General features: G+C 41.1%; 1 protein-coding gene across 2 annotated transcripts in view; it reads right to left on the bottom strand.

Annotated features, from left to right (window-relative positions):
* ano2a (anoctamin 2a) overlaps window positions 1–24,443 on the bottom strand; it is a 66,049-nt gene that overhangs the window by 29,471 nt on the left and 12,135 nt on the right. For both annotated transcript variants that reach the window (XM_057836755.1, XM_057836756.1), the window contains exons 2-8: window positions 23,520–23,695; window positions 23,141–23,446; window positions 4,169–4,264; window positions 3,796–3,968; window positions 3,617–3,671; window positions 230–281; window positions 82–137 (exon numbers count right to left, since the gene is read on the bottom strand). In XM_057836755.1, coding sequence (XP_057692738.1) covers window positions 82–137; window positions 230–281; window positions 3,617–3,671; window positions 3,796–3,968; window positions 4,169–4,264; window positions 23,141–23,446; window positions 23,520–23,672 — 891 coding nt within the window. In that variant the 5' untranslated portion in view covers window positions 23,673–23,695. The remainder of the gene's footprint in view (window positions 1–81; window positions 138–229; window positions 282–3,616; window positions 3,672–3,795; window positions 3,969–4,168; window positions 4,265–23,140; window positions 23,447–23,519; window positions 23,696–24,443) is intronic.

The following is a 24,443-nucleotide window of genomic DNA, read 5'->3' as shown; positions in this document are numbered from 1 at the left end:
GTTTTATTTGTAGTAACAAAATAAACTGTAGTCATGTTATCGTATTGGCAGTCAGGATTAGCTTTACAAAAGTATGCTCACGTCATGTAAAGGGAAGGCTGAGATGTAAACGTCCCGAGCCAATAAGGACATGATGCCTGCAATAGATTGAACAGCATTCAGGATATCATGAAACATAACTGATTAAAAGCTCTAAAATGGTCGCCCCATGGGACAATGCAGTACTCACCGGTGGTCTGGCAGGAGTGCCTGCAGGCTGTGCGTGAAATAATCTCTGCAACCTGAACACAAGCATGATGGGTGTGTCACATTCACCCAGAATTGCCAAAGTGTCGTTGGCTGGTTACACTACATGGCTCAAGTGACAGTTCCGATCATCTTTGCTCTCAAGTGGCACAAATACGACACATAGCATGACAGCAAAAAGAGTGGATTCAAACGGAGGTCACTTTCATTTAGACCAATGGGGAAAAAGTCAACTCTGGCCAACCAAATTATATAAAACCAGGGGGGGAAAGTGGGCCAGAACGGTCAGGAACGCAGTTCCGGTATAAGATTTAGGGCCAGAACGCAGTTCTGGTATAAGATTCGTGGCCGGAATTCTGTTCTGGTATAAGATTAGGGGCCGGAATTCTGTACCGGTACACGCTGCTTTGATTCCGAAAATATGACGGCAACTGTCAAAACGCTATCTAAAAAAAAAAATTTTTTTTTAAATGCTAAGCTGCCACACATGCACATGCAGATTTACATACACAAGTGTACACACATACACATACACATACACAAAATGCATAATAAAGTGCTTGTGTAGCGTAATGTGTTTCCACCAATATTTATTATTTATTTTATTCCAAAGACCGCATGGAGGTTTCCCCAGCTCCTGCAGTTACGTCACATCAATGTGCGTATGCAAAGCAAAACGCCTGGACTCATTTATCTGTTGGCTGACATACTGACATGTGATCAGCAGAGATACTGTAGTTAGCTCTGATTGGTTAAAATGTGCATGTTTTTTGGAACAGCACAAAAAAAAAAAAAAAAAAGAAAAGGTTGAATTGATGCATCAAAAAAGGGCAATGCAACATAAAATGGATCAAATTTTTAAGAGCAACGAAAGAGTTCAGGAGGCTTATTTATCATATTTACTTTTATTTGCTCTGATGGGGAGGAACAGCTTAGCTGTCAATGTGCACTTTGGACTTATATTTGTTCATTTATGTTAGGCTACTTATTCATTTCCTTATGATTTAAAAAAGTCAATGTTTGCGCGATCTTCAAAATATATTCCGTTTCACTCTGCATAATATAGGTCATTTGTACTTTTTTTGAATGTATGTTACTTATATCTTTATTATTATTATAAAAAAAAAAAAAATTTTTAAGTAAATGTTTACATTAACTTTAATTGTAATATAAATCCTATGTTCTTAAGTAGTTAAAATTGAGATTTGGCATTTAGTATGTAAGGAAATGAGGGAAAATAAAAATTACGAGATGGAGATTGGGGTTATTGTTGTTTTTGTTAATTTTTATTTTGCAAATCATTGAAAAAAATTTTTTTTGAATGAAAATCAGTTTTTGTATGTGTTATAGAAATAACTGCTAAAACAGTTTTCTTTGCATTTCAGTAGTTTAAGAAGTTTGACCCCCCCGCCTCCAAAAAAAAAAAAGAAATTTTTTTTTCTAAATTAATAAATAAAACAAATTTTTGTCTCCGTGGCGACCTTCATGTCGGGGAGTTCCGGCAAGAAATTGTAGCCACTTTCACCCCTGTATAAACCAAATTATTAACGCAATTTTCTTACTTCTGTGTTGCCCTATTGTGGAGTTATGCAACATTTCAGCTGTATTGGTTAAGGCTGCAACAAATAATCAATTAAATCAATTGAAACCAATTCATAAATTACTTGCCAACTAATTTGCTAATCTATTTTGGCCGGCAGCTATACGCAGTCCCGTTTGGGTCCTTGTTTGTGTGTAATGACATGACTACTTAGCACGGAGAGCTAAGCTAGTTAGGGATTATGCTAATCAGTGTCTTAAATGACCGTTTGTATTGTGTTTTGGAGAAGCATATTGGCACATGAGTGATTGTTAGATAGTAAAGTCGTCTCATTTATTTTTAATAAAGAAACCGTACATAAAAACTGATTCACATAACAGTTTAGTCTCCTTTCAACACAAAAATAAACTGTCATACAAGAGAGTGTGATTTGAAATTGGATTTTGATTGTATTTATGAACAACTGTATGATAAAGAAAACGGATTTATTACAGTTTGACCTCTCAGAATTCGATTTTGTTGTTTAGTTTGTTGAAAGAAAATGAATTAGTCATTGACACAATTGATATCAGCGCTTTGCCCACAAGAAAAACATGTCAATCAGCAGCATTTTATATTTGAATGAACAGGACTTATGTCTGACTTGTGTTCTTACAAATTATTTTAATGTTTTATGCTTAGAACCTTTATTAAAAACGAAGAACGAGTTTTATGTATTTAAAACAGTACAGTTTTAGACTACAGTACAATTAAGTCAGGAAGCTGTGATAAAATATTATTTTTGAATGAAATAGTCATCCATTTTGTCTACATTGTTACTTACAAAATGCCTAAAACAACTTCTAGTTAAACTGTAAAGGCAATTGAAAAAAGTGACCTTTATCCGATTAATCGCTTAAGTAATCGTCCAATTACTCGATTATAAAAATAATCGTTAGTTGCAGCTCTAGTATCGGTGTACATACATACGACAGTGGTGCCTCTACATACCAATTTAATTCCTTCCAGGACCTGGTTTGTAAGTCGAAATGGTCGCATGTCGAGCGGGATTCTCCCTTAAGAATACAGTACATTATAATTCGATGAATTTGTTCCAAAGCCCAAAAACCTACGCTAAATCCTTTATAAATACTGCAGGTGCAATTACAAATAGCAATACAAATACGTTACAAATACAAATCGTAATAATAATAATAATATAATAATAATAATCATGTAAAGAATTGGGTTTTAATGTGGCCGTTGTTTTTTGCATGTTGTTCTTGAACTGTGACTGACATAAGAGTGAGAGAGTGTGAGCTTTTTACTTTCTCTTTTTAGGTTCTGTTGTCATCGGCTACGGCAGACAGTAGACGTGTTATGTTGCAGAAGTTATGAAATAAATGAGTAAACACTTGACAAAGTTGGTGATTTCCTTGCCAATGTTACAATAACAATGTATGTCACCTGAACTTATAAAGACTGGCTAACAGAGGTCAGGGGAGGACCGTTGAGATCATAGACATATTCCAGCGGTATTGTCGAGCCAGTTCACTGAAGTGCACGCCACGCTTATGTTTTTCTTTCATTTCCTTCTTAAATGGCAAGCATCCCCTTTTTCCTTTTTTCACCATGTACACTAACCCTCATGGGACCCGTGTTGATTTCTCTCACAAGCATTTCCATCCGTCTTGCGGGAAAACAATGAAATTACGACGTATATCAAGCAATGACGAATCAAATTTTACGTCGGATGTCAAAAGGATCGTATGTCGAGGTATCACTGTATATCAAATTGGCCACTTATGCAGGCAATGTAAATCCATCCTAGATATCTAATTCTCCACTTACAATTCTGCTGCGTGTCGCATTGTCAAAGACAGTTTCTGTCGACGTGATGTCATACCTGCAAGAGGAACATCTCCTCATCAGCTGTTACGGCGCAATTTGACATTCATGCAAGTTGTAGAAATTGCACTATGTACCAAAGACAACCTGTGCATGTAATTTGCGAGAGAGGGACGACTTACAAGTGGAGCTTGTCTCTGATGAAATGGTGTTTGAGCGTCTTGAATTGTGCACGTGTCTGCGGGTCCCGCTGGATGTCGAAATCAGGGACGTCTGGTTGAAACGGCGTGTTAATTTTCGCGATGAAGGAGTCCCACATTCCTGCGATTCCTGCCCTTTTCCGCAGCTCACATTTCTGTGCGGGGAAAAAAAGGGAATTGCGGCATTTAGAACAGAACATTATTATTTAGCTATTTCAATAAAGATTTAAAATCTTCAACATTTTATTAGTTTTCCAACTTTATGAATAATCCAATCCAACTGTTTTTCGAACCAAATGTGGCCCTTGTGTAGAAAAATGTGAATCGGAATTTGAGGGGCGTATGAGTAAATTACCTTTTTGACAGCAACTTTGATCTTCTGAAGTTCTGCCTCTCGACTAAGGATTGTCCATGGAATGTGGAGCCGGATAAAACTGATGCCGTTTGCCCTCTGCGAATAAACACCAGCGTCCACATAAAAGTTTCATTTTAACATTCGGCAGAATGTACGTTGAATTGATGTTATCCTTGCTGGACTGTAGAGTATATGACAGAAATAACAGGAACACTCAACCAGCATGAGGTTTAACACTTGAGATTTGCAGCTGATTCCTCTTTGTGGCTAAAGCAATTGTGTCTAATTATTTGCATGAGTAAAGCCATAACTGCACTATGGACAAGGGGGTTTACCACTGTCTGACAGGCACAGGCAACTAAGTGCAGGTTTGAACATACTGTAACCCCTCTGAATTGCTTGTGAAACAACGAGCAACCAAGGAGTAATAGAACTGTTCTACAAACTTTTGGAAAATATCTGCAAAATGGCTAAATCGTACTTGCTGTGGTGACATGGATTGGAAAATAAACGATTTTAGTGCTGGTTGGCTAAATTATTAAAGATATTTAATGTTAGTTATTAAAATGATACATTGGTGTATTTATATAATATCAGTTTTACAAGTTTCTACATTTGACATGAGATGGATATATCAGTGCATGTCGCTGTTTAGTAAAATTTATATACAATAATTGTTAGAACCCACTGCAGGCCTGTATGCTTTTTCCTTTTTTTTCCCTCCCAGTCATCAACACTAATTCCACACACCTGTCCTGCACACCTGGTCATTACCTCAGCCTCCCTACATAAACACCCACAGTCCTCTAAGCCATTGCGAGTTTGTTAGCCTTCACTGCAACTTACGAGCGTTTCTAGTTACCTTGTCTTGCCGGATTTTTGATACACTTTTTGACCTTGTGGATTTTTGCCTCTAGCCTGCTCCTCGTCTGTGCCTCTGCCTTTTCTCGGTGACCTGAACCCTGCTACAGGACCGGATCTAGACACATCCTGCCTGGGCCTTCGCCTTGCTCGTCCCCCCCTGCTCGAACAGCCTTCCGTGCTTCTCCAAGGGCCAAGACTTCTTCCTCTCAGAACCATTGTTAATAAATCTGCTCTGAGCACTGCATTATTGGGTCCGTTTGTTCTCTGAGCCGTGTCAGAACAAACTCGCCATAACATGGACCCAGCAGGCTCTTCCCTGTATGAACAGGCAGTCAAAAACCAGGGCCAGCGTTTAGACGAGCATGAGCAGCTCCTGTCTCTTCTGACCCAGAGCGTGTCACAGCTTTCCCACATGGCTACTTCAATGCACAACCGACCTGCTGCCGAAGGGGAAACACTCGTGTGGCCTGAGCCAAATATCCCACCACCCACGAAATACTCAGGTGACCCGACAACATGCAGAATGTTTTTTAACCAGCTAAGGCTTATTTTTGTGTCTCAGCCCCGTCGCTTTTCCCAGGAAACAGCCAAGATTGCCTTTCTGGCCACTCTCCTGGAGGGGGCACCGTTGGGCTACTTCAACGCCCTAATGGAACAGAATTCCCCCCTTCTGGCCTCGTATGATCATGTTGCAGCCGAGCTGAAAAAGATCTACGACCACCCACTACGCGAGCAGGAAGCCGGAACTCTCCTCCTTCAGATGAGGCAAGGTGGCGAATCCATCAGAGAGTACGTCAGCCGGTTTCGCTCCTTGGCGGTGGAATCCGGCTGGGAAAGCAAGGCCCTAATTTCATCATTTAAGACTGGGCTCAACCCAGAGATCGGCAGGGAGATAGCGCTCAGGTGCCGTTTTTCGACGCTGGACGAGGTCATTAGCACGGCCATAGAAGTGTCGGACCAATACTACCAGTGGAGGCCCCATTCCATCGGCCGATCCGTTGGGCCCTCAGCCCACCGCGGTTTCGCCGAAGCTGCTTCTCCCACCCAGAGAGAACCGATGCAGATCGGCAGAGCTAAGTTGTCTGCAGAGGAGCGCAGTCGCCGGGTTTTGGGAGGACTCTGTCTCTACTGTGGGGAGCCTGGGCATTTTGCTGTCAAATGCCCCAACAAGAGGCCAGATTACGCACAAAAACAAAGTGTCTGTCAGTCGAACCATCTCTCTCGGCATAGCCTCTCGGGTCCAACCCACCGTGGTCTTAAGTTCACCTGTCTTCTCTCTCCAGCAGAAAGCATTGATCGACTCGGGGTCAGACACCAATCTGTTGAACATAGACCTGGCTAATCGACTTGGATTGCAGCTCATCAAAATGCCCTCACCTTTGGAGGCCGTAGCCCTGGATGGAAGTCCACTATGGCGGGTAACACACCGCACACCCATTATCCAAATGGAATTCCCTGGTCATCATACTGAGAGTATCAGTTTTCATGTTTATGCCTCACCCCACGAACCACTCGTTCTCGGATTGCCATGGCTGAAAAGGCACAACCCCCACATCGACTGGGACACCGGGAGGGTGGTCTCCTGGAGTCCGTCATGTGACTCGAACTGTATAACGCACGACTTGGCGAAAACTCAAAGGACCCAGATTGCATCCACCACGTTAGTCACACCGAAAGACGAACAAGCGGAGTTTCCAGCCCTTGATAAGGTTCCAGTCTGCTACCATGACCTCAGACAGGTGTTCAACAAATCCAAAGCCACTAGCCTGCCTCCTCATCGCCCACACGATTGCGCCATAAACCTACACCCGGGCTCAATACCCCCCAGGGGTCGTCTGTACTCTCTATCAGGCCCGGAAACCCAGGCCATGACAAACTATGTAAATGAATCATTGGCATCAGGACTCATAAGGAGGTCCTCCTCTCCGGCAGGCGCAGGATTTTTCTTTGTCGAGAAGAAGGACAAGTCTCTCCGCCCATGCATTGATTATAGGGGGCTTAACGAAATAACCGTCCGGGATCGGTACCCGCTTCCGTTAATGTCCTCTGCCTTTGAGATGCTCCAGGGAGCGCGGGTCTTCACGAAGCTTGACTTGCGCAATGCGTACCACCTTATCCGCATAAGGGAGGGGGATGAGTGGAAGACCGCATTTAATACTCCCATAGGCCATTTCGAATATCTGGTCATGCCTTTCGGCTTGACGAATGCCCCGGCTGTCTTCCAAGCATTGGTCAACGACGTTTTGAGGGAATTCCTGAACGTGTTTGTTTTTGTCTATTTGGATGACATTCTAATTTATTCGCCCGACCTGGAGACCCATATAAGTCATGTCCGCTCAGTCCTAGAAAAGTTACTTCAAAACAGCCTGTTCGTCAAAGCTGAGAAATGTGTTTTTCACCAACCATCTGTTCAGTTCCTAGGTTTTGTCATCGCTGAAGGAGAGATACGCATGGACCCAGAAAAGGTTCGAGCCGTCAAAGAATGGCCCAGGCCCAGTTCGCGAAAAGAGGTACAGCGCTTTTTGGGGTTCGCAAACTTCTACAGAAAATTCATAAGGGGGTTCAGTTCAGTGGCGTCACCGCTGCACTCCTTGACCTCTCTCAAGTGTTGTTTTCAGTGGGATCCTAAGGCTGAGGCGGCCTTCTGCAGGCTCAAGCATCTTTTCACCTCCTCTCCGATCCTCCACTTCCCTGATCCTACACTTCAGTTCATAGTCGAGGTTGACGCTTCCGACTCAGGAGTAGGTGCGGTCTTATCCCAACGATCTCCCCTCACCGGTAAGGTGCACCCATGTGCCTTCCTGTCTAAGAAACTCACATCCGCAGAAAGAAATTATGACATTGGAAACCGTGAACTTTTGGCCATCAAAGTAGCCCTAGAAGAATGGAGACATTGGCTGGAGGGAGCGGAACAGCAGTTTGTGGTGTGGACCGACCACCGGAATTTGGAGCATCTCAGAACCGCTAAGAGGCTCAACGCTCGACAAGCCAGGTGGTCCTTGTTTTTTACCCGCTTTGATTTTGTCGTGTCATACAGACCCGGCGCCAAGAACGCCAAACCGGACGCCCTTTCCCGGGTCTTTCCCTCAGAGGGATGTGCGGAAGACCCAGAACCCATCCTTCCGAAATCATGCTTGGCGGGGGGCTTCCAGTGGCAGATCATCAAGAAGGTCCAGGATGCCACTCAGGGAATGACCAGCCCACCTGGTACCCCGGCGGGGTTGCTGTTTGTGCCGCAAGGCCTCCGAGGGGAAGTCATTCACTGGATCCACACTTCCCGTTTTTCAGGCCATCCGGGGAGTAAACGCACCCTTGCACTCCTGGCTCAGAAATTTTGGTGGCCGCGCATGAGGAGTGACGTCAGAGATTACGTAGCAGCTTGTGTGGTTTGCTCCACCAACAAGACGCCTCGGAGGCCACCTGCAGGCGAGCTGCTTCCCTTGACGGTTCCAACGCGACCCTGGTCTCACATCTCTTTAGACTTTGTCACCGGACTGCCATCCTCACAGGGAAAGACCACCGTATTGACGGTGGTGGACAGGTTTTCGAAGATGGTCCGGTTCATCACCTTCCCAAAACTGCCCACCGCTAAAGAAACGGCCAGCGCTCTGCTCACCGAGGTGTTTAAAGTCCACGGCTTTCCGTCAGATATAGTGTCCGATAGAGGGCCACAATTCGTGGCTCGTTTTTGGAAGGCGTTCTGTGGACTCATCGGTGCGACTGTCAGCCTATCGTCAGGGTACCATCCTCAGAGCAATGGGCAAGCGGAGAGGATGAACCAAGAGCTGGAAACAACTCTGCGCTGCTTGTGTTCCAACCGACCCACCACATGGGCGCAAAACATCATGTGGGTCGAGGTCGCCCACAACTGTCTGCCGTGCTCTTCCTCTGGATTTTCCCCGTTTCATGTTGTGTTTGGGTATCCAGCCCCTCTATTCCCACAGACGGAGACGCCCACCCAAGTACCCTCTGCTTTGTTGTGGATCCACCGCAAGAAGAGGGTGTGGAACCAAGCCAGAGCCAGTCTCGTTAGAAGTGCTGCCCATATGAAGAAGTTGGCAGATCGCCATCGGTCGAGCAACCCGACATACAAGGTGGGTCAAAAGGTGTGGCTGTCAACAAAACATCTCCCTCTCAAGGTCGGGAGCCGCAAACTGGCTCCCCGGTTCGTTGGCCCCTTCCCAGTCTCCAAGGTCGTCAACCCAGTGGCCGTACGGTTGCGACTCCCCAGGACCATGAGGGTCCATCCAACCTTCCATGTGGGACAACTCAAGCCGGTCTGTGTGAGCCCACTGGTTCCCCCCACGCCGCCTCCTCCACCTCCTCGATTGATTGACGGCGGTCCGGCCTATACGGTGAGGAGACTCATGAAATCCAGACCACGGGGTCGCGGGTTCCAGTACCTCGTGGACTGGGAGGGCTATGGCCCAGAAGAACGTTCGTGGGTTCCTTCCTCTCACATCCTGGACCCGGACCTCATTCGGGATTTCCATCGGCTCCACCCCGATGCGCCTGGTCCGTCCGGAGTCCGTCCCTAGTTGGGGGGGTTCTGTTAGAACCCACTGCAGGCCTGTATGCTTTTTCCTTTTTTTTCCCTCCCAGTCATCAACACTAATTCCACACACCTGTCCTGCACACCTGGTCATTACCTCAGCCTCCCTACATAAACACCCACAGTCCTCTAAGCCATTGCGAGTTTGTTAGCCTTCACTGCAACTTACGAGCGTTTCTAGTTACCTTGTCTTGCCGGATTTTTGATACACTTTTTGACCTTGTGGATTTTTGCCTCTAGCCTGCTCCTCGTCTGTGCCTCTGCCTTTTCTCGGTGACCTGAACCCTGCTACAGGACCGGATCTAGACACATCCTGCCTGGGCCTTCGCCTTGCTCGTCCCCCCCTGCTCGAACAGCCTTCCGTGCTTCTCCAAGGGCCAAGACTTCTTCCTCTCAGAACCATTGTTAATAAATCTGCTCTGAGCACTGCATTATTGGGTCCGTTTGTTCTCTGAGCCGTGTCAATAATGCATTTGGCCAACTTCCTAAACACCAGGATTCATGCAATACATTTCGCAAAATTGCTTGGATTTTCATATTTCTCAAAAACTATAGCCATTTGACACATTTGACCTCATTATTCTTTTTTAATAACCCAAATTTAGTAATATCTTGTTACTTTTATGCAGGAAGCATTTTGCTTGTAGACCAGTGTAGTCAATGTTTGTCTTTTTAATCCAGCTATAGGCCTATGGACAAAAGATGCCAGATGCACTTCCTTAAATCCCTTTTTTTTTTTTTTTTTTTTAAATTTGAACTTATTTGCCTCCATTGACAGCACTAAAAGCTCAATAGCGTACCGCACGCATGCTTTTTTCACCATCGTAAACCGGAAGGGGATCAACATAGAAGCGCATGCTCGCATACAACCCATGCTAGTACTGTGTGTTTTCTGTCGGTAATCTTTCAAAAAAGAACATGCTGAGTAAACACTGCTGCTATGGAGCTTGTATAAACGACTTAAGACATTACAACATATGAAGGATGTTTTCCTCGTATATTTCCTGAAGCCAAAAACTTAAAGGAAAAAATGTGAACAATGGATCACTTTGTGCGGACGTCCAAAAGACCAGTTTAAGGCCAGCAAGGTGAAGCCATTCACCTTCATACTCAGTAAACATTTTGTTGGGGGCCATGGTCCAACAGATGACGATCTGTTGCCAGCCACAGCCTGCCCCGAAGAGGTAAGCCATTTTGATATTTGTACTGCTGCTTCTCTCTGACAATGAATGACCTGAAAAAAAATTAAAATGGCATATAACTGCCACTGTTGTTACCTTTCTGTTGTAAAGAAACAACTTTAGTGAGGGGGAAGTGTAAATAAATTAATAGAATTAAGTTTTGTTATTAATGAAAAAATTAAAAGTGTTCGCTGGCTGTCACTGAGTAGCATTTGCCATCTCTACACAAAAATAGCTATATAAATTACCCCCAAGAACGGTCAGAGACGTAAGACAACCAGAGGATATAATTAATAAGAAAGACAGGACATATGGTGGTAAAGGATAGCTTATTGAAACAGGAGAATGTCATTGTCTGTGCCGTAAAGCAATGTACGCTAGACAAAGGTGTCAATAAAAAAGCTACCTCTGGATCAGGTCGCCTCTTTTTCTTCTTTTTCAGCCCTCGACACTCAAGCCATCTCTTTAACTGAACATTTGTATGTTCTAACTTCTTCCACATCTTTACCAATGAATTTGGAACCAGGGACATCATTTTCGGACAGAATTGGTAGGTTTAGCTCAGTAGACATCTCATTCGTAGACTATTGACATGCATCTAGCATGAGGGACAAACGAAGGTTTGACCCCTCTAGCAACAGTTGCTAACGTCATGAATATTAGTGAGCAAAGGTGACGTGTTACGTGCGGTACGCTATTCTGGGAACTGGGATAGCGGGCAGTGAACGATGTTTCAGTGCCATTGACATTAATGGATGTCCAATCTATTTGAAGTGGTAAGGTTTGGCAGTGATTGATGGTGGCCAGCCCTCACTACACCTCACTATTGAAGGCAACGAATTTTAAGGTCATTCTAATCCAAAGTAGCCCTTCAAGAGGGGGAATGTCAACACATGACCGCTTTTGTTACCATGACAACCAGATGTACACGCATTTGTTGAACCAAAGTCTCACAATAGGAGTGCGGTTCAATGGCGTACAGCATGCATGCTATTTTTAGACCGTGACGTCGCATCGTAAAGCGGAAGTAAAGCCGAAGTGGGACATTATAGACCCGCCCTCGCATAGAAACAATGTTATTTGTGCTACTTTTCTCCGGTAATCTTTCAGAAACGAACATGCTGATCACACATTGCTTTTTTGAAACTTGTAGAAATGACTCTAGACATTATGACATATGAAGGATGTTTTATTCATACATTTCCCGAAACCAAAAACTCGGGAGGAAAAAATGTAAAGACCCAATCAACTTGCGCGGACTTTACCACCAGCGCGGTGAATCCATTCACATTTTATATGCTGTAAACATTTTGTTGGGTTGGCATGGTCTTTCAGAGGACAAAGAGGTAAGCAATTGTTAGATTTTTAACTTATTTTTTAGCATGACGTTGTGCCATACTGCTTCTGTCTGACCATGAATGACCTGATAAGAATTACAATGGTATCTGATTGCCACTGTTACAGTTTCTGTTGTAAAAAATAAATAAATAAATATACTGTATATATATATATGTATATATATATATATATAAATAAATATAAATTCCCCCCAAGAACGGTCAGAGACGTAGGACAACCAGAGGATATAATATATCAGAAAGACGGGGCTGGTGTTAAACGATAGCTTGTTGAAACAGGAGAATGTCATTGTCAGTCGCGTAACAAAAAGGCGTTGATAAAAAAGCTAAGGCTATGCTAAGGTCAGCTCGTTTTTTTAACTGAACATTTTTATGTACTTCCACATCTTTGCAAGTGAATTTGGCACCAGGGACATCATTTTAGTAGAGAATTGGTAGGTTTAGCTTTGTAAACATCTCCTTCGTACACGATTTCCATTCATTTCCTATTGGGGACCAACAGGGCTGTGTCCTCCCTTAGCAACAGTAGCTAACGTCATGAATATTAATGAGCGGAAGTGACGTGTTGCTTGCGGTACGCCATTATACTTGTCTTTTAATGTGCAGATCCTTGTTGTAAGAGGTTTGTAGCACTGGTAAAATGATGGATTTGGTCAAGAATTATTTGGTATAAATTGTACTCCACTTAAAATGCATTTTATTTTCACTCCAAGCACCCAACAATTTATACACAAATACTGGTGCACGATAATTATTGGTCCGATAATTATCGGTCCAATAATAGGAATTATGACGTCATCCCGATAAATTCAATAACATCATTAATAGGACCGATAATATGTATTGTGCTGGCTTTACAGTTTACAGTGACTTTACACACTAGTATAGAAAAGCAGATGACCATTTGCGAGGCATTGCTCCCACCTGCTGGTCAGAATAATTCGTTTCATCTATTTTTTTTCCACAGTAGTTTTGTTCACATTACAAGCTCATTCACATACACATTGCAGTGTCTAGTGGTCACATTGACAATCGTGAATGCTTTCTGTTACGTTTCCGCCTCGGAAATACTGTATGTCTCTAAGTATTTTATGTTTACTATAACATATGGATGTGCACCAAATGTTTACTTCTGTGGTGAAGGGTCAAATGTACAGAACTTAATATGTTGTTGTGTTATAGAAGCCAGCCAATGCTTTAGTAGCTCAAGCTAGAGTGCTATGCTATACATATAATAGTTGTGTATATGAGTGTATTGTGCAGTTTGTTGTATATTGAGTATTGAATATGTGTATTTTTCTGTTGTACTTTCACATTATTAAGGCGAGTGTCTTCCCATAAAAGCAAGAAAAGACCAAGCCTTGTGGTTTATGGAAGTGCATTTATTTTTAGCTGGCTGTTGGGCAGTGCAGAAGTGAAACGCACTGTTTTGCTCATGGCATTATGAAAAATCTGGTGAGATCAAAGGCAAATCTATGTTGAATCCACCACTAGTTTTTTTTGGTTTTTTTTTTGAAACCTCCAGGTGTTCAAAAACTAAGGTTATACATTTAAAAAAAATACATATATTTATTATTGGTTATCGATATCGGTATCGGCTTTGAGGAGCAGGAAGTTATCGGTATCGGTTTTAAAAAATGGATATCGTTCACCCCTATACACACACAACATAAATCAATTTTCCACGATACTCAATCATTAATTACTGGTAGGGATCCAAAAGCAGGGTAATTTGTTGATAACAATTAGATTAAAAACAGAAAAAAACTGCACCACTGATTCACATGATTTAATCACAGCAATGACCTTCAGCTAGGATGCCAAGTATTTATGCAGCACCTGTCCCAGCTGCATTGTGACATGTCATGAAAATCCATCCTTAATATTACCAAACAGCCTGGCCACATCAGTCAGTTCACCTGTACAATCTAAATCACAATTTCTGCATCAACTTTACTAACATATCGTATAAGTGTTTTTTATAATCTGGTCCTATTCCTCTCTCACCCAGTCGACTTTCCTAAAAAAAAAAAAACTTTGGTCACTGACAGATGGTCCGCAGTGACGACGCGTCTACTCATTCAATCAAAGCGAAACCCACCCGCCAGCCATACGCCTCTCTCGCTCCAGCATAAACACTTCTGAGTAGTGGATCACTCTCTAATAAGGCCCTATAATCTGGCCTTTGGCTTCACACTCATGGTCAGCAGTCTTAATCCTCAACCAAAACAGCAGCTGATATAACACACTAGCGCTTCGCAACCCGCATTCAAAACACACACATTGCTTCTAAAATAAGCAGGACGCTTGGGTTATCATACCGTGCAGACATGATGTTCTTTAACTAGGAAAAGATTGTGACAAGGTATTCCACAGGACATTCAAAATCACTGAAACACGCGAACACAAACTTTGGGTGAGAGACAGGGCGAACCTTGAACTGGCTAGCCAATTGCAGGGGTCTTATGTGACTGACTTTTGTAACCTATTTAGTTATTATTTAGTTATTATCAGGGGTGAAAGTGGGCCAGAACTGTCAGGAACGCAGTTCCGGTATAACATTCAGGGCCAGAACGCAGTTCCGGTATAAAATTCAGGGCCAGAATGCTGTTCCGGTATAAGATTCAGGGCCGGAATGCTGTTCCGGTACACAGTGCTTTGATTCCGAAAATATGACAGCAACTGTCAAAACGCTATGTATAAAAAAAAAAAAAAAAGAAAAAAGCTAAGCTGCCACAAATGCATTTCATCTCCAAGAAGAAAACAATTTACCAACATCAGATTTACATACACAAGTGTTAACAGGAAGTGTAATAAAGTGCTTGTGTAGCGTCATCCATTTCCACCAATATTCATTATTTATTTCATTCCATGGACGACATGGAGGTCTCCCCAGCTGCTGCAGTTATCTGAGTCTGACGATGATGAGTCACATCAATGTGCAAAAGCACGCGGCAAAGCAAAACGCCTGGACTCATTTATCCGTTCAATTGGCTGCTATACTGACATGTGATCAGCAGAAATAATTAACTCTGATTGGTTCAAATGTGCATGTTTTCTGCAGCAAAAAAAAAAAACTTGTTGAATTGATGCGACAAAAAAAGGGCAATGCAACATAAAATGGATCAAATCTTTAAGAGCAACGAAAGAGTTGAGGAGGCTTATTTATCATATTTTGTTTTATTTGCTCTGATGGGGAGGTTCAGAACATCTTAGCTGTCAATGTGCACTTCGGACTTTCATTTATGTTAGGCTACTTATTCATTTCCTTATGATTTAAAAAAAAGTCAATGTTTGCACGATATTCAAAATATATTCCATTTCACTCTCCATAATATAAGTCATTTGTACTTATTTTTCTGAATGTATGTTACTTATATCTTTAGTATTAAAAAAAAAGTAAATGTTTACATTCACTTCAATTTTAATATACAGTATATCCTATGTTCTTAAGTAGTTAAAATTGAGATTCGTCATTTAGTATGTGAGGAAATGAGGGAAAATAAAAATTAGGAGATGGAGGTAGGGGTTATTATTGTTTTTGTTAACTTTTATTTTGCAAATTATTGAAATAATACAATTTTGAATGAAAAATAAATAAATAAAATTTCTGGCTCCATGGCGACCTTCACGTCGGGGAGTTCCGGCAAGAAGTTCTAGCCACTTTCACCCCTGGTTATTATTTATTTAGTTAGTAAAGGGATCCATGTATTTTGATGCATGCAGCAGACATATTAACCACAATACTAGGTTCACTTAAGTTCAGTATGTGCCACCACAAAGTCAAAGTAGTAATCGCCGTTTTGATTGTGTGGTACTTATTTTAGAACCGATTATAATGATACATACCTATACAGATTAAATTATTTTAAAACCACTGCTCACCCCACCCTAGGGGTGTGACAAAATATCGAAATGGTGATATATCGTGATACTTTGTATCCCAAAAGTTTATCGATAATGCTCCTGCAAGAATTGAGATATCATTTTAAAAAGGTGTCAATGTCTTAAAAAAAATTAAAAAAAGGAACCAATAAATTGCTACCAAAATCTTCCACCATAATAGTGTCAGTAACAGTAACAGTTAACTCAAAGGCTGCCCTGACGGTGCTCGACACCCAATCCATTTAGAAACCAGAGCATTCACAGTCATTCTGTCAGATTTTATTTTATTTATAGTAGGGCTGTCAAAATTTTCGCGTTAACGGGCGGTAATTAATTTTTTTGAATTAATCACGTTAAAATATTTGACGCATTTAACACATGTGCGGAATGACCCGCTCAGATTAATGTCAGCACATTGTCATGTCCTCTTGTTACTTGCATTTGTTTTTTTGGTTTTTTTGGTGTTTTGTCGCCCTCTGCTGGCGCTTGGGTGCGACTGATTTTATGGGTTTCAGCACGCTCCGCTGACGTGATTATATGTCGACGCAAACTGATACCAATAGACAGTGCTATACAGACCAGATAATGTCTGCATTCAGTATTCAGTGGCAGTTCTCGCAGTCTCATCACACTGTTTGTGTCTTATACATGAATCGCTTGTGAGTTGCATTCTTTCTTTGTATATATTCATGAGCATTGTGCTTTTATTATAAAATTTCTATAACTTGTACTAACATTTATCTTTTAAGAACTAAAAGTCTTTCTATCCATGGATCCCTTTAACAGAATGTTAATAATGTTAATGCCATCTTGTTGATTTATTGTTATAATAAACAAATACTTACTTATGTACAGTATGTTGAATGTATATATCCGTCTTGTGTCTTATCTTTCCATTCCAACAATAATTTACAGAAAAATATGGCATATTTTAGAGATGGCTTGAACTGCGATTAATTACGATTATTAATTCATTTTTAAGCTGTGATTAACTCGAATAAATTTTTTAATCATTTGACAGCCCTAATTTATAGGTCACTTGCTGTTCATTTTAGGGCATTTCCATGTAATTTCCTGTTGCGTTTGAGTCACTGCCTATTCATTTGGGTGATTCCCAGGTCACTTCCTGTTCTGTAACACAAAATGAACAGGAAGTGACCCATAAAATACCCCAAAATCAACAGGAAGTAACTGAAAATCAACAGGTAAATGACCTAAAATGGCCCAAAATTTCCTCGATGCCTGGCTTTGTTTGCTACTGACGGCCATAGAAGTTCAATCCGTTTGAAGTGTGAGGCCCCAGTTCAAATGGATTGGATGTCTACTAGTGATAAACTCATTCCAATTCACAGCAGAAGCTTGTTTTTCTGTTTATTAGTTGTTTTTAGAATATCCTAGAACAGAGGTCACAGAACCGCGGACTTCGGTCCGGTTCTGGACCCCCAAGCCGTCTGGACCGAATCTCAAGCTGTCCGGACTAATACACGTTGCAACAAGAAAAATCCTTTTTTTCTGCGGGTTTACCGAGCGGATTTTGGCAACAAACAAAAACCTTAGCGGTGACGCGCGTGGGCCAGCCAATGGGAGTGAAGCATTTGAAAGTTATTTTTAGAACAGCATGTCTTACACTCGCTTTCCAGACTCCGCGGAGTAACAGCCAAAAACTGAGCCGAATGAAGTTAGAGAAAAGGCGAAAAGGTACGGCAAATGGCGTGCTCAAAATGACGTAAGGTTGATGCAGAAAACAGAGTGTTTAAGGAGGAGTAGACCAACACATTTTTGTTCATTTTACCTGGCGGCAGCACATGCCTCATCTGTTCAGAGACGGTGTTCTGCCAAAATCTGCTACATCGGCGAAACGTCCTACATTACTCGAATTTGACCAGTGGCGCCTCCAGAAATTTTTCATAGGGGTGGCCAGATGGGGCCACGTAAAATCTTGGGGTGGCCAAAACTAAAAGCCATAATTTTAAGTTTTCATTATATTATTGCAGTAAAAAGGTCAGGGGAAAACTATCAAAAAGACTTAAGGACATGGCTACTGATAAACTTTGGTGTATTCTGTAATATTTGATGTTACTAACGATTTAATGTGCATAGTCCATAACTATCCAGTCAGCATTTTGAGTTCCACAACAATTCTGTTTTATTGTGTTATGTATATATTAGTAATAAGGTTTACATTTAACTAGGGCTGTCAAACGATTAAAATTTTTAATCGAGTTAATCACAGCTCAAAAATTAATCGCAATTCAAACCATCTCTAAAATATGCCATATTTTTCTGTAAATTATTGTTGGAATGGAAAGATAAGACGGACATATACAGTACATTCAACATAAGTACTGTATTTGTTTATTATAACAATAAATCCACAAGATGGCATTAACATTAAGATTCTTTCTGTGAAAGTGATCCACGGATAGAAAGACTTGTAATTCTTAAAGGATAAATGTGAGTTTGTATATTGTGACTAAATATTGCCATCTAGTGTATTTGTTGAGCTTTCAGTAAATGATACTGTAGCAACTTAACTGTTCTGCCCAAATACATGATGGGAAGTGGTGCAACCATGAATGTGTGTGGTGGCTTCAAATGCTATATCTTCTCTGCATTGGGTACACTACAGGGTGTTTAGAAAAAGATCAACTCCTGTCATTCTTCCCCACGTCGCTTCCCACAATATTTATAGTTGCTGTGGGAGAGATGACAAAGCTTTTGCCAATTAAAAGTACGGCACCAATGAATGCTTGTATCTACTCCACTCAGTTGACACTGCCTCTTATCTCTGTATATAAGTAAAACGGCGCCATTGTAGGCTGTTTGCGGCAATGCGCGAGTGAGTCGTACCGCAACTGTGTGATTAATTTAAAAAATTAATTACAGCCCGTTAACGCGATAAATTTGACAGCCTTACATTTAACAAAACAAAATAAATGCATTCATTTGGGATGAAATGCATAACTGATGCTACAACAATCTAACGATATACTGGCAAGCGGGGTGGCCAGTGGGGTGGCCAACCAATTTATAGGGGTGGCCATGGCCACCCCTGGCCACCCCCTGGGGGCGCCACTGAATTTGGCACTCAAAGTACTACTGTGCGCGCTAAACTTGTTTTGTTTGGGTGCATACAGGCAGAACGTACTAAAAATGCCTTAAGAAAAAACTTAAATGCAGTTATACCAAATAAGGACGGTGTAAATACGCTACGTGACTAATGTGGTCAACCTCTTCAAAGCTAACACATAAAAACACAATGGTTAAAAGTATGAGAGGGTAATACATGCAAAAAGTATTTTTGAGGCAATGAAAAGGTTCTAAAAAACTAATTAAAAATAGTGAGTACTTGCCGCTTCTGAACGATGTGCGCATGTGTTTGGATGCTTGCGCAAGCGCGCTGAGCGTTGTGTAGACGTTTCGCCGCGTAGTAAGGAATGGCCGAACAATGGTAGCGCTTGTAAAAAGCAGCAATTTGAAAAGGAACTATGAGACGAAGCACGCAGCTTTTTCGCAAAGTTTCCCTATGAACTCTGCCATCCGTTCTCAAAAAATAGCAGGATTAAGGGCTCAATATGATCGCTTTATTATTTATTACTAATTAATTTTTATTAAATATTATTTACTACTTGCTATAAATTAATTTTTTTATATTTTATTTATATTTTTGAATGTTGTAATTATCAGCACGGCCACGTAAAGATACGTTTGTATTTTTTGTAAAAAAAGAAGCATTAAAAATATTTCTGGACCCGAGATTGTTGTAATTTTTAAATTTCGGACCCAGAGGATTTTTAATTCATGACCCCTGTCCTTGAATGATATCCTGACCAATGTATCGATAATCTTTGTATCGCCGTATCGTCAGATCATCGTTATCGTGAGCTTTGTACCGCAAACCGTATCGTATCGTGAGGTACCAAGAGGTTCCCACTTCTACCCCACCCCCTCTTTTGCTGGGATGACACCTGGAAAAGCTTGTGTTACCATGACAACTATTTCAGAGAACTGTAGAATGAATTTTCACAGAAGCATGCAGCACTAACAAACATAATTACAGTGATGCCTCGCTACTTCACGCTTCAAACTTCGCGTCCTCGGTCAGCACTAACAAACATAATTACAGTGATGCCTTGCTACTTCGCGCTTCAAACTTCGCGTCCTCGGTCCATTGAGGATTTTTTTTTTTCAATCCAAATACAAAAATAAATACAGTATCGTATTTTTCGGACTATACGTCGCACCTGAGTATAAGTCGCACCAGCCAAAAAATGTGCAATAAAAAGGAAAAAAAAACATATAAAAATCGCACCGGAGTATAAATCGCATTTTTGGGGGGAAATTTATTTGATAGAATCCAGCACCAAGAACAGACATGTCAACTTGAAAGGCAAATTAAAATACAATAGAGAACAACAGGCTGAATAGGTATACGGTATGCTAACATTACATGACGCTAGAAGTTAGATGGGGCCTAAAAAATCCAGCCCGACCCGACTGGCCCGCAGGTATTAAAGCCAGATGCCGCCCAGGCCCGATCAATTCACTTGATATGCTTGCCCGAGCCGGAAATTTTTTTTTTTTTTAATTAAGTTTTATTAGTAGGCACGGGCTCGGAAAAAAAATGAAATTTTATGTTTCATTTGTGGGGACTCGGAGAAGGAGGAAATGCGGGGATGCAATGCGTGGTTGCATTTTGTGTGATCATGTTAGTAACGATGCAGGTGGATATATGCATAATGATAACAAATTAAAGCCTGTCTTTTGTAAATAATTCTCCCAGTTAAACAAGACTGTAAGATGGATATTCAATAAAGATTTATATTTTTTTATATTTACGTGTCTGTTCTAACAGGCAGATAGTGGATTTGACATTTATTTTGATCTCCTCGAGTTGGCAGAAAAAAAACGGAAGTTTTCTCAATGTTTAAATAGTCTACATATTATTATGATCACTATAAATGCATTTACACAACGAAATAATGCTGGAAAAGTTTGTTAAATATATTTCTCGTTTGAGACCAAAGCACCACATTCGTTTACATTCAGCGAAGCCGACACAGGTTTCCGTATCTTCAACAATCAATTTGAATCCTTTCCATATCCCACTCCTACCGCAGTTCTTTGCTTTTCAATCCCCTGTCTTTAGTTTGTTTTTCACTCCTATCGCTGCTCCATATCGAAAAGGAAATACCAGGATGCTCGAACAGGGGAAGGTTGAAAAGAGAGCGGGGCCACTGCGTTCATGTGCGCAGGCATGCACAGCGCCTTCTCTGTTTTCTCAAATTATTTATTTTGTTTAACATCCATAATTTTTTTTTTTTTTTTTTTAAAGTTAGCGAGAGAGAAGTCGCCCCGACCCGACCGTAAATAATCACACATAAGTCACTCCAGAGTATAAGACGTACCCTCTGCCAAACTATGAAAAAAACTGTGATTTATAGTCTGAAAAATACGGTATTTAAAAATGTTAAGCTCCGACTTTACTTCGCGGATTTATTTTCGCGAAAAACGAGGGATCACTGTACTGTAAGTAAGTACACGCTTGACTAACACTTATCTGTGTGAGTTAAGTTTCTACCGCCTTAAAACTCAGAATGACTTATTGACAGAATTACATATTTGGCCCACATTTTGAGAAGAACAGAGGAACATGTTTCAAACAATATAATCTTATAAAATAAAGATAACCAGCAGATTAACAGTTCAAAATCCAGTGTCTCGCAAAAATGCAACCAACAGTGCAAGCCTGATCTTAGTTTCAGACCCTAACCCTTTCTTAACCTGTTTGGCTGCCCTCCAGCCAAAGGATTTGTGTTTGCTTCACTAAGGGTGACCCACAGAAGTGTGTCATAAAAGAGAGAAAAAGCATGCCCCACACGCCCTATAAAACTGCACCGAAGCCCTAAAGTTCACCCAAAATTACTGCTTCTAAATAAAAATTGCCAACTCCCCTGTTCATTTTCGAGCAGACTTTTCTTTGCATCCTGTTATGATACACATTCCGCCAAATTTTGTGACGATTTGTTGATTTTGTGATGTGAAACATGATCAGAGATGGGTAGAGTAGCCAAAAAAACTTACTCAAGTAAGAGTAACGTTACTTCAAAAATAATATTACTCAAATAAAAGTAAAAGTAGTCATCCAAAAAATGTACCCAAGTACAATTGAAAAAAAGTATCCAGTGAAAAGAATACTCAAGTAATGAGTAACATTGTGAGTAACTTCTTATTTATTTATTTCAAACAATGGTAGTTTTTCTCTCTCAGCACAAACTTATCTATATGAACGGTTGTTATAATGATACTGTGCAATAAGCCATTACAGAAATAGAAGCATTGTTCGTCCAAAGAGCATGAGTGCCCTCTAGTGGAGAAAATAGTACCTAGTTTGAATAGTGAATACTTCCTTCATAGTTACTATTATAAAATTAAGAGGATCATATCTCTGCTTTTCCGTGGTCAATCGGTTCCAAATAAAAACTGAGAGAGAGGTTTAAATCCACGCTTTCGATTACTGTTGAGGGCAGCACTCTATGTAAAATACTGTATTTTTTTAAAGTGCTTTCAAGACGCCAGGTGATTGAACAGACAGGCATGATCTTAGAACGGAAAGCTTACGTCAAATTTGTGTAATGGAATCATGTCATTATTGTTGCGACGTCTCATTGGTGAACTTGGTAGAGCTACTCTTGGCATCGCTGGCAGAAAAAATAAATAAATCTACTATGTACAATAAAGAGTTTAAATGTTGTTGACTCGTGTGTAGCCCAAAGTAGCGGAGTAAGAGAAGCGTTTTTTTCTTCACAAATCTAGTCAAGTAAAAAGTATGGCTTTGTAAAACTACTCTTAGAAGTACATTTTTCTCATTAAGTTACTCAAGTAAATCTAATGGAGTACATGTAACGCGTTGCTACCCACCTCTGGACATGATCACCCAGTTTCTTGGAGTAACCCTAAATTTCTTAGGGTATTCTGTTTGGTAAACCCTAAAATATAAACATTTTCAGCAGAATACAACTACTGTACGTGCAAAAACTCAAACAGCTGAGTTTTCAGCCATGTTAAGCTCCAGACCTCCAAAAAAGTTGATTAGTTGAATTGATAGTGATTACAATGAGTTCAAACACACCTCTTTATCACGCTCTATCTGCAGTCCGGCATTGAGAAGCTCGGTTTCAAACTCCTCCCTCATGAGAGCCTTTTCCTCCTCGGACAGCTTTGACTCCTCCGCGTCTCCCGAAGCAGGTCCTCCTCCCGCCTCCGCGGACTCTGGATCCCTTTCCCACAAGCCAGGTATAGGAATGCTGCCGTTGGACGCGATGGAGAGGCGCCCCTTGGATGCCCGCCTTTTTTTGGATTTGTAGCACAGCACATAATCCACCTTCCTCTTACCGTCGGTGAAAAAGAGCCCTGGGCCGAGGTCGATGCCAGAGTCCTAAAAAGAAAACGCATTCAATGAGCGCAGCGGTGGAGCAAAGGAGAACGACCTTTAAGAGAAAGATTTGTACCGGTGGAGGAGGCTCATCGTTGTCAGTCAGGCCAAAAGCGCGGGGGGCCCCGTTAGTGGCGTCGAGCCCAAGTCCGGAAAGTGAGCGGGCCAACGAGATAAGCTTTGCAGAGTGGACGGACGGCGACTCACTCATTGCTGTGACGATGGACATGTAGCCTTTTTCGTTTCATCCCTCTAACAGCAAATGGAAAAGAAAAACATGTTTAAAAATCAAAGCTGTTATCAACAGTGTCAAAAAATATTGGATCTCATTAGCATGTAATACAGTGATTCCTCACTACTTCGCGCCCTCAGTCCATCACAGATATTTATTTTTTTTCAATTAAAAATTAAATAAATACAGATGAGCTGTCCCGACCCGATCACGTAGTCTCACTCTCCCTCCTGATGCTTTTCTTCGTCAGTCATTGCACTGGACATGCTTATTAAAGTTAACGATGATTGACAGACATTTCGGTTTGATCTTGCCAGAGATGCTTGGAAGTCGAAACTTTAAAGTCCCGCATGCATCAATCATCGTTTAGCTTGTTAAACAGTTACTGTGGCAACTCATTGTGTGTAAGTGAGCAGCTTGAGCGGTTTTGAATTGACACACTCAATGAAGCATTTAATAAAGACAAGCATTTTTCTACTTTATTCTTATTTTTAAAAAAATAATGCAGTGGGACAGTAACATGTTTAAAACTTATCATAATTATTACATTAGAAGTGCTTAAAAACCATTTATAAAAATGAATAATTATTATTGTACATAAAAGTTTTTATTTTCATACTGTGGGGAAAAAAAGTGAAAAAAAATGTCTTATATGTATCTCTTTCCAATGCTAAATCTGAATAAGTACATTGAACACAAAAAAAAAAAAAAAAAAAAAAAATGGGGGGATGGGGTGGGCGCTACATCATGGTTTTTCACTGTATGTAG

The sequence above is a fragment of the Corythoichthys intestinalis genome, chromosome 5 (genome assembly GCF_030265065.1).
Source record: "Corythoichthys intestinalis isolate RoL2023-P3 chromosome 5, ASM3026506v1, whole genome shotgun sequence".
Taxonomy (NCBI): Eukaryota; Metazoa; Chordata; class Actinopteri; order Syngnathiformes; family Syngnathidae; genus Corythoichthys; species Corythoichthys intestinalis.
The sequence above is the reverse complement of the archived record's forward strand: the minus strand, read 5'-3'. Positions and strand labels throughout refer to the sequence as shown.